This window comes from Panthera uncia, chromosome B1 (genome assembly GCF_023721935.1).
Source record: "Panthera uncia isolate 11264 chromosome B1, Puncia_PCG_1.0, whole genome shotgun sequence".
NCBI classification, from domain to species: domain Eukaryota; kingdom Metazoa; phylum Chordata; class Mammalia; order Carnivora; family Felidae; genus Panthera; species Panthera uncia.
This window is the reverse complement of record NC_064811.1, coordinates 54,128,671-54,140,263: the sequence shown is the minus strand read 5'-3', so window position 1 is coordinate 54,140,263 and position 11,593 is coordinate 54,128,671. Positions and strand designations below refer to the sequence as shown.

The 11,593-nt window shown below is 35.7% G+C and overlaps 1 protein-coding gene across 1 annotated transcript in view; it reads left to right on the top strand.

The window, feature by feature from the left end:
* Positions 1 to 4,867: 4,867 nt before the first annotated feature.
* The window catches only part of LOC125922355 (transmembrane protease serine 11C-like), a 51,279-nt gene continuing 44,553 nt past the window's right edge, over positions 4,868 to 11,593 (top strand). Inside the window, exon 1 of the mRNA XM_049630018.1 lies at positions 4,868 to 4,923. Coding sequence (XP_049485975.1) covers positions 4,868 to 4,923 — 56 coding nt within the window. The remainder of the gene's footprint in view (positions 4,924 to 11,593) is intronic.

Sequence of the window (11,593 nt, the reverse complement as noted above, 5' to 3'; positions counted from 1 at the left end):
GGGAGACACAGAATCTGAAGCGGGCTCCAGGCTCTGCGCTGTCAGCACAGAGCCCGACACGGGGCTCGAACCCAGGAACCCTGTGATCATGACCTGAGCCAAAATCAGATACTTAACCAACTGAGGCACCCAGGTGCCCCTAAATTTTCGATGAATTAAAATGTATTTGACTTTTATCTCAGAATTCCCATCATGATGCATAACAGATAATAGACATTTAATAAATATTTGCCAAAGGAATGAATGAATGAAAGTTAAAATCCAGTGACATTAAAAGGAAAATTAAATTTCTTCTCATAGTAGATGGAGATTGTAGCCACAGGAAATTTAATTTTATATGCAGCTATTTTTTTATCATGGTTTCTAAAATCAAAATACATTTGGAAAAAAAAAAACAAACAGAATGCACTTGTTTCAAACTTTAGTGAAATTCTTTCAAAAAAATTTTCTTAGTATACAGGTTGAGTTAGAAAAGGCTATAGTGCTAATGGATCAGCTAGGTACACACAGAGACATGAACACAGATATAAACACTTTCAAATACATACAATTATATAACTTAAAGGAATTATATATCTCTATAGAAACACAATCATATGCACAATAAAAAAAGTATTTTGAGGTAAGAAGAGAGAATTTGACTAATATCTGTTTTTATGAGTTAGCCATTTTTTACAAAAATATTTAAAAATATGAATTACCGGGGCGCCTGGGTGGCGCAGTTGGTTAAGCGTCTGACTTCAGCTGGGTCACGATCTCGCGGTCCGTGAGTTCGAGCCCCGCGTCAGGCTCTGGGCTGATGGCTCGGAGCCTGGAGCCTGTTTCCGATTCTGTGTCTCCCTCTCTCTCTGCCCCTCCCCCGTTCATGCTCTGTCTCTCTCTGTCCCAAAAATAAATAAAAAACGTTGAAAAAAAAATTTAAAAATATGAATTACCAACAATTAGTGTGCATTAATATATTATTATTATTAATATATAATAAAAACCATAAATACTATTTCTCAAATTGTGAGTTGCACATATTCCAGGATTACCTCTTAAACTAGTTTTCTAGATATTGTAAATAAAAATTTTTGCATAGAACAATGTCTTCTAAAATGGCTTATTATGTTTAAAAGCTAATAATATTTCCTCTTTCCTAAGTGCCTTTTAAACATTGAAGTATTTTTGTTTTGTCTTCTGTGGTTTTCCCAACCTTCCTTTCATTAAATGTATTCCATTAGAAAACTGGATAGGAAAGTAACTTTATTTTTTTTCCTGCATTTCATTTAGGGACTCCTGGGTGGCTCAATCCGTTAAGTGTCTGACTTCAGTTCAGGTCATGATCTCCTGGTTTGTGGGTTGGATCCCTGCATGGGACTCTGTGCTGACAGCTCAGAGCCTGGAGCCTGTTTCATATTTTGTGCCTCCTTCTCTCTCTGTCCCTCCCCTGCTCACTCTCTCTCTCTCTCAAATAAACATTAAAAATTTTTTAATAAATAAAATGGATTCATTTAAAATTTTTCACCTGAAATGTTAAAAGTGGCTATAAATGAATAGGGCCAAAAAATGTTTTAAACATTCCTTCATCTTCAAAGAAGATTACCATGTAAGCAATGATACATTAATGGGAAGGAATTAAAAGCTTAAAAAAAGGTGACACTGCCAACAATATCAATTTTCACTTTCACATCGTCTAATTTTCTTCTAAACATATATATAATTTTACTTGGTTTGTAATCATGATTGTTGATTTGCAAACTGGCCCCTATACACAGAGGACACGGAAAGACGGAAGAGGCAGACCGCTCCAGACTGGTGGACGGCACTTTTAAGAAGCAAGGGAACTTACATACAAGGCTTGTCTAAAACGCCAGGTCCGTGAACAGATATGCACGTCACCCGCAATCGTAGCAGTTTACCCAGGGGAATTAGCCTGCTTCCGCCACATATTCTCTCCAGAAATTCTCAACACATTATTCTCTCAAGGCTACAGCGTCAAAAATGGCTCCCACTGTGGGAACGGTGGACAGGAGTTACATTCCAAGGATGGGGGAGGGGTGAGGAGCCCCCAATTGGTCGTTCTCTTCCCAGGTCAACTGGCAGTCATGTCCTTTCCATGACCTCCTCTAACAATAATATCAAACTACTTTGCATCCTGCCTTATTCACTTACACTTTACCTTTAACATCACTTTAAACTTCTAACCTTATCAAAAGATTTTAAATTTTCATTTAGTTTACACATCAATATATCAGTTAATACTCATTTTAAAATTAGCTTTTAGGGGCGCCTGGGTGGCTCAGTCAGTTAAGCCTGTGACTCTTGATTTCAGCTCAAGTCATGATCTCGAGGTTCCTGGAATGGAACCACCCCCCAACCTGGCTCTGCACTGGGCATGGAACCTGCTTAAGATTCTCTCTCTCCTGCCTCTGCCCCTCCCCACAAGTGTTGTCTCTCAAAAAGAAAAAAAAGAAAAAAAATTCATTTTTAAACCTTTCCCATTTCAATTCTATAGTTGGTAGATTTTTAACGATAGCTTTTAAAGTGGACACAGCCCAGGTGGCCAGTTACATGCCTGGCTCTCGATTTTAGCTCCAATCATGATCTCAAGGTTTGTGTTATGGAATGTTGGGCTCTGTGCTGACAGTGCGGAGCCTGCTTGGGATTTTCTCTCTCTCTTGCTCTCTGCCCCTCATCCTCTCACTTTCCCTCTCCTTCTCAAAATAAAAAAAAAAAAAAAAAATTAAAAAAAAAAAAGATTTAAAGTGGACACAGAGTTGTAACAAAAAAATACTTTTAGTTTTTTTAAGTGTTCTAGTATACATGATCACAAGTGTTAGATATATAGAGAAGACACAAACACATAAAATTATGGAATGTAAAGGGAAACTTAGAGCTGTAACTTCATTATAACCTCTTTCTATGGGTCTTTGTTCTATATAATTTTTTAAAGCTATCCCCTATCTCTCCTTTATACTTCTAAACATCCCATTGCTTAAAAACTGAAATTTTCTTAAAACTTCTTTTCTGTATAACTTAAAATGTCCCCAACTTTAAAGCTCACACAAATTTGCTACTCCAGCCAATACATTTTCATGCAATAAACTGAAGTATGCCTCCCACCAAAAGTAAATTTCTTTATCACGTCTCTCTTTCAAGCCCCCGTTCTGCCTAATGGTGGTAACTGTACACTCTATTCTTATTAGATTTCATCAATCCATGGTTTTCCTAGATAGTTTGGGGTTTTCTCAGGCAAGTTACCATATTCTTTCTCTTTATCTAAGTTTTAGGTATCCCAGCTTACATAGGGTCAAAGAATGGGGGCTGAGGAGCTGATCTACAGTTATTGTCTAGACTGTCCTTTCCAGACAGACACATTGGCCCATTTGGTTCGCAGGCATTATCAACCCTCCACACCTGTCCTCTCAGAGGTCTGGGGTCCCATTTTGTCTCTGATTCAGCCTCAACAAATCATGCTACTAACTGCTGGCACAGTTTTCCAACAGGTCAACCAGCTTTCTCACACATTTTCTGCACACTTCTTAGAAGCACAGAATAAATGGACTGCTGTCTGCCACCACTCTCAGTCAGCACCAAACTCAGCAAAACTACTTTAGGGTCTCTCAGCCTCAGTACACTGTGAAATCTCTCACTTAAGTGCTTAACCATCATGATAACTCTGCAATGTGTGAGATCCCAGGAGATTATGAGCTTCAGGTGATAGAGCAGTATATTTTGAGAAGTCCACATGGAAAAAGTAAGGATTGAGCTAACCTTAAAGAATGAGTAGGATTTACAAAGACAAATGCGAGTGAGAAGAACATACCGGAAATTTTGAGGACATAGGCAAAGGCATAGAGTCTGGAACACTCAAATACAATTAAAATGGAAAATTTTAAAGTAAATATATCTGATCAAAGTCCTATTAATAACTGATACAAGAACTGTCATTATTGTTCATTTTCATTCTAATGCAAATATGACTTCTCCGATTATCTTTCCCTTTACATGTTTGGGAAGAAAGGAGATAGTATAGGTAGAACAATGATTCTGCTTTATCATATAATAAGGTTGAGTCTCTTTAACAAAAACCTGTTACCCAAGGAAGACTTTTTTCCAGAATAACTAGTTTCTCCCTTACTCCTGGTCCCTGGCCTCTGGCAAATTTTCTCTATCGTGTGGTTAAACATTAGGATCTGTCCTATCTAGTCTCCACACCAAGATATAAATTGGCTGCTAAGAACCAGAATGCTATCCAAAACTTGGAAGATTACTGGTTAAATCCATATCTATTTTTAATAAAAATAAAATCAGCACCCTTTGGATTTTCAGGGAATGAAAGTGTTTTAATGTGTGCTATATTAGAATAGCAGTAAAAATTTCATGGAGGAATTCATGAAAGGATGATAATGGGTTGACGGAGGCAAGACAATTATAAACTGGAGAGCATTCAGATCCTAATGGAGGGTTAGAAGTTGGAGAGCTATTAGCCTTCTGCCAAAAAGCAATAAAGAAATCCCCACATCTTTGGAAGTGAATTTTAGTGAGAAGAAGCAGCCACTCGTCTCCAAATTCACAAAATGCAACAGTGAGTAAAGACTCACTGTCCTTCTCAGAGCAGGTGACCCTATTGTTCCTCAGTCACAACAAAAGAGAGTTTTAAATTTCGCCTTCACTTGGGTCATAGGATTATTTATGGAGCAGCATATACAGAGCTCATGTTTTACTAATATAAAATTAATTAGTAAATGTTCAGAAAGCGCTTTGAAGATGAGGCGTTTGTAGGAGTGCTAAGTATGATCATTATCATAAAACATAAAAGTTACAGGATTTCGTAAGCTAAATAGGTAGAGAATGACTGCCCCACACAGCACTGGAAGACAAGATGGCGCAGAGACAGGATCCTCGGAGACAGCACGTATGGACACCGCTGCAGCACAGGTAGGCTGAAGGCAGATGGGAGGCAGGAGGGTTTGCCATTGCTCCTCAGGGAAATTCTCTGAAGGGACCAAATTAGTTAAAGTAATTCCATGTGTATCCTAAAATTGTTTTTAAAAATAACCTTTTTATAAAAATAGGAGCAATATATATCCCAAATGAAAGAAAAACAAGGATGATTAAGATCAACAAATCAGGAGACTATAGATGCTGGAGAGGATGTGGAGAAATGGGAACCCTCTTGCACTGTTGGTGGGAATGCAAACTGGTGCAGCCGCTCTGGAAAACAGTGAGGAGGTTCCTCAAAAAATTAAAAATAGATCTGCCCTATGACCCAGCAATAACACTGCTAGGAATTTACCCAAGGGATACAGGAGTGCTGATGCATAGGGGCACTTGTATCCCAATATTTATAGCAGCACTTTCAACAATAGCCAAATTATGGAAAGAGCCTAAATGTCCATCAACTGACGAATGGATAAAGAAGATATGGTTTATACATACAATGGAATACTACTTGGCAGTGAGAAAGAATGAAATCTGGCCATTTGTAGTAACGTGGATGGAACCGGAGAGTGTTATGCTAAGTGAAATAAGTCAGGCAGAGAAAGACAGATACCATGTGTTTTCATTCATATGTGGATCCTGAGAAACTCAACAGAAGACCAGGGGAGAGGGGAAGGGGGAGAAAAAAGTTACAGAGAGGGAAGGAGGCAAACCATAAGAGACTCTTAAATACTGAGAACAAATGAGGGTTGATGGGGAGTGGGGGGGGGAGGGGAAAGTGGATGATGGGCATTGAGGAGGGCACCTGTTGGGATGAGCACTGGGTGTTGTATGAAAACCAATTTGACAATAAATTTCATATAAAAAATTAAAAAGTGATAAATTTTAATCATTAGAATCCATTGATCTTGCTAATTTTTGTGAGACATCATTCCAGCAAAACTAAAGCATTCATGAAAAGTATGCTGAAACTGTTGAAGTAAAACTGGGGCATTTTACTTTTAGAAAGAATTTCATTTTGAAAATTGAAAGAATACAAGATAGTTATACGTATCTATTTCTAATGATGTATGTCGATAATAGAGACATTAATACTTATGTTCACAATAGGCTATTTTACCTTCAGGATGTGGCAGACAAACGTTTTAAGTATTAATTTTTAATTATTGAAACATCACAATGCTTCACTGCTAGACATTTTTGCTGGTGTGATTTAAAATTTTAGCGGGAAACAAGAACAGGGGATTTAACTTTTTCCCATTAGCTATGCCATATGCTCAGATAGCAGTTGGCCTGAAAAATCAAACAAATGGCCTGACTGGTTCCATGGTACACACAGATGAACAAATAATTTTTGTGTTTTGATTCTTAAGCTAATCAGATTAACACAAAGATAAATGTTCACATACGCATTGGTCTATACTCTAACAAGGGGCTTTGATAAACCCCTTGAGCCTGGCCCATATTTTTGATAAAATCTTTGGACAACTTTTCTGGTTGCACTATCTTGCCAACCAGAGCCTGGCCCATATTTTTGATAAAATCTTTGGACAACTTTTCTGGTTGCACTATCTTGCCAACATCTAGATTCTAGGTGAACAGCTTAAGATTGTGCAGGATGTAACTTCACAATAAACAGCTTTAAGAAACAGTCATACATATTCACATTCATATTTAGCTTAATTAGCTATAAGGGAATCCCTGAAACGATTTCCAAATTGTTGCTGTTCATCTTCATGAGTTAACAAAAAGTCTAGTAAAAATGTTTAATCTTGGTTCTAATGTGTTTTATGCCCACGTTAACTCACCATAACAGTATGTGAGAACTGCTCCATAAACAGTATGTGAGAAATAATGTGTAGACATACTCTGGTTTCAGCCATTCAAAGAATTAATAATTTTTAGAGTACAACTCACCAGAAAGCCACTTTTTCTGAAATCGCTAAATAATCCTCAATATCATTACCATTTTGTTGTTATACCTGAATAGCTTCAGGACACACTTAGTGAATAAATAAAACACTTTTAAAAAATTAAGGCATGCTGCTGAAATCAAAACAAGTATTCTATTGCTCATGGTAACTACACCCAAGACCTGATTTCTGTCAAATAGGTAGTCTATTTTCAACCAACATTCCAAATAATAATAACACTTAGAAAAAATGGAATTTATATATCTGGCATTGTTTTTTAGAGGAATACTTAAACGAACTGGATATTGACAAAGTTTAATTTTCCTTTTGAATTCAGGAATACATACACATGCACAGGGGAAACTTCTCCTTCTAGAGATCAGAAAAGAACCCTCATCTTAACTCTAACCCTAAATATGCTGATAATCAAAGGACAAATATCTACCTGGAATGTTTATCTTCCCTAGGTTTGAAGGGTCCTGAAGAGAAAATACTGTCTTACATGCCCTCTTTAAAATTAGAAAACAAGTGTGGGTATTTGTAAAGTCCCTTCCAGTTCTAAAAGACTACATGTCTCTCATTTTAGGAACTTTACACTGAGAGGAGTTTCAAGTCAATCTCCCTAGTAAACAAATTCTTGTTTACAAGAATCACTTTTTATATCAGCTTATAGACTAACAAGAGGAAACAACAAATAAAGCATATCTGTGTATCTATAGCTTCAATTATTATACAGTTGCCAATATCCATTTTTTTAACCTACAAAAGCAGCAGTTTTTAGATAGTTCAATCTATTAGAAGGGCACAGTGGGATGAATAGAAAATATACTCCAACTTTTTGCGACCAATTTCATACTACAATTAACACATTTTCATTGAGGTTTATTCCATGGCAAGCTGTGTTGAGTAAAATACACAGATATATATGCAGGTATGAAGGAAGATGCTTTAGGATAACATACTCATCTATGGAAATTAAGCTACCAGGTTTTACCACATAATTTAGTCATTTATCTTTTCCCCCAAATTTTAAGCACTATTCTAGACTCAGTCAGTTGGTCAGATTGTAGATACTTAGAGGGAAACATTTTCCATGGTGTAGTGTCTTTTAGGGATTTTTATTTTATTTTATTATGAACCAAAACTGCTCATAAGCATCATACTTTCATAGAAATATTAAGATATAGATTTTTATGTGCAAGGTGAAAACCTAACTTAGACAGAATATATTTAAATGGTCAAAGTGGTTTTTAAGTAAAATGAAACTTCTAAAAACATGAGACTTGGAAACTTCACCTGCATTGGATATCTAGTTAATATTATCTCTTTAGGAAGTATCACCTATTCAGGGAATGACATTAACTAACTAAAAAAATAAATTTTTGATAGGTATTTGATTCTGTTTTCCAGCAAAAATAAAATCAATGTGGGTATTTCAAACTAATCAGGATTTAGTATGGTCATTTCAATGCATATTGATATAAATATATGAAACACACATACACACAAACATAAGCATACATAGAATATTATACACAAGGGTAAAAACAAAAAGTATATAAAATACTAAATATATAATATCAAGTACATAATATAATCCAAAACATTATTGACTGAATTGTGTCCCTTCAAAATCATACGTCAAAATCTTAACCCCTAGTACCTCAGAATCTGACTGTATTTGGAGATAGGGTCTCTGGAGTGGTAATTAAGTTGTAAGGAAGTCATTAAGATGGGCCTCAATCCAATGTGACTGGTATCCTTATAAGAAAAGGAAATTTGGACACAGACATACACACAGATGAAAGACCATGTGAATGTGAAAACCATGGCCATCTACCATCCAAGGTGGGAAACCTCAGGAGAAACCAATTCTGCCAACACTTTGATCTCAGCCTTCTGGCATCTAAAACTGTGAGGAAATAAATTTTTCTGTTTAAGCCAGAAAAAAAAAAATTAGGACACACATATATACAGAGGGAAGACCATATGAAGACACAAGAGAAAACCAGTCATCTATAAGCCAAGGAGAGAGGCCTCAGAATCTGCCAACAAATTTATCTCAGACTTCCATTCTCCAGAACTGTGAGAAAATAAATTTCTGTTGTTGAAGCCACCCAGTCTGTGGTCCTTTGTTAACCGGCCCTTGCAAACTAGTACTACCAGTATATTGCAAACAAGCATATAGCATAAAGTACATAAAACAAAACTAATATTTTACAGTTCCTGCAGTTCACATTTATTAGTGATTTTGTTCATCACTGTATATCCCTTGCCTCGCACAATGTTTGGCACATAGAAAATACTTAATAAACATGAGTACAATAAACTACTTAATTTCTAAAAAGGCATTTCCTCCACACACATTCTGTGTGTGCCAAAGAAAAACATTTAACAATATTGAAACGTGGATGCATTAGAATAAAGTTGCCTCCCAATTCATAAATACTTTGATAGCTTATTTTAAAAGCTTTTATTACTGTTATTCTCTTACTCAGTCTAACTATTGTTTCCAAATTGTGTATGTCATCTCATGCCTCTAACATTCATGAGTCTATGAATAATGATGAATAATCTCCTAGAGCTTTTTAAAACTGTTTGGATTAAAAAGGTATTAAAAGGCAGGTATTAAACATATTAAAAAGGCAGGTATTAAAAGGCATTAAAAGGTATTAATGTATTAAAAAGGCAGACTTTAACCCTAAAATACTCATAGTTACCCTAAATGTGAATTATCTAAATATACCAGTAAAAAGACAGATATTAACAAAATAGATTAAAAAACATAACCCAATCATATGTTGTCTGCAAGAAACTCACTTCAAAATAACAATAAAGGCAGGGGCACCTGGATGGTTCAGTCAGTTAAGCGTCTGATTTCAGCTTAGATCAGGATCTCACAGTTTATGAGTTTGAGCCATGCATCAGGCTCTGTGCTGACAGCTCAGAGCCTGGAGTCTGCTTCAAATTCTGTTTCTCCATTTCTCTCTGCCCCCCACCCCCACTCAAGCTCTGTCTCTCTCTCAAAAATAAACATTAAATAAATAATAACAATATAGGCCACTTAAAATTGCACCAAAAATAATACCTAGAAACAAACTTAACCAAAGAGGTAAAAGACCTGTAATTCTGAAAGCTATAAAACATTGATGAAAGAAACTGAAGATGACACAAATGGAAAGATATTAAATGCTCATGGATTTGGAGAATAAATATGGTTAAAATGTCCATAGTACCCAAAGGAAACTACAGATTTAATACAATCCCTTTCAAAATACCAACAACATTTTCACAAAACTAGGACAAAGAGTCCTAAAATTTGGACTAAAATATGGAACCACAAAAGACCCTGAATAGCCAAAGCAACCTTGAGAAAAAAAAAACAAAGCAGGAGGTATCATAATCCCACATTTCAAATGTTTTACAAAGCTGGCTGAATGAAACATGGTACTGGCACAAAAATAAACAAGTAGATCAATGGAACAGAATAGAGGGCCCAGAAATAAACCCATAATTATATGGTCAATTAATCTTTAACAAAGGAGACAAGAATATGTGATGGGAAAAAGACAGTCTCTTCAACAAATGGTGTTGGGAAAAATGGCAGCTACATCCAAAAGAATGAACGTGGACCACTTTCTTACACCATACACAAAAATAAACTCAAGATGGATTAAGGATCTAAATGTGAGACCTGAAACCATAAAAATCCTAGAAGAGAGCACAAGCAGGAATGTCTCTGACACTGGACATAGCAACATCTTTCTAGATAGGTCTCCTAAGTCAAGGGAAAGAAAAGCAAAAAGAAACTACTGGCACTATATCAAAACAAAAACTTCTGTACAGTGAAGGAATCAATAAAACTAAAAGGCAACCTGTGGAATGAGAGAAGATATTTGCAATGACATATCCAATAGTGTTAGTATACATCTCAGCAATTAAAAACATTGTTTTAAAGTACTATTGATATATGCCACAACCCGAATGAATTGTCAGAGCATTTTGCTGAGTGAAAAAAAGCAAAAGCCAAAAAGTTGCATATTGTGGGACTCCAATTATATAACATTCTTGACATGACAAAATTATAGAAAAGGAGAAGAGACTAGTGGTCGCCAAGGGTTAAGGAAGGTAAGGGGACCTAAGGCAAGTGGGTGTGGCTATAAAAAGGCAACACGAGGGACCCTTGTGATGGAAATGTTAGGTATCTTGACTATATGAGTCTAAATACCCCAATTGTGATACTGTACTATAGTTTTGCAACTTGTTACCATTGAGGAAAACTCGTAAAATGTACAAGAGATCCCTTTGTATTTCTTACAACATATGAGTCTAATTGTCACAAAATAAAATGTTTAATTAAAAACTTTTAAAACACAAATACACAAACTTCTCTTCTTCTGAGGTATTCTATAAGACAACTGACCCAGTGCCTTCGGTAAATCAATGTCATGAAAAATTTTTAAATGAGGGCAGAGTATGGAAGCTGTTTTAGATTTTAAAAGATAAGAAGTATAATAACCAAATGCAATGTGAAGATTTTGATTTGATTTTTGTTCAACAACAACAAAAAAAATTGTAGAAGACATTTTGAGGACAACTTAGAGGTATTTGAATATAAACTTGGTATTAGAGCCTGAGGAATTATTGGTAATTTCATTAGGTATTACAATGGTCATGTTTTTTAATACCTTTATTTTTTTATAAAGAAAATAAAGTATTTAGGGATGAATCTCATGATGTAATAACTTTTAATT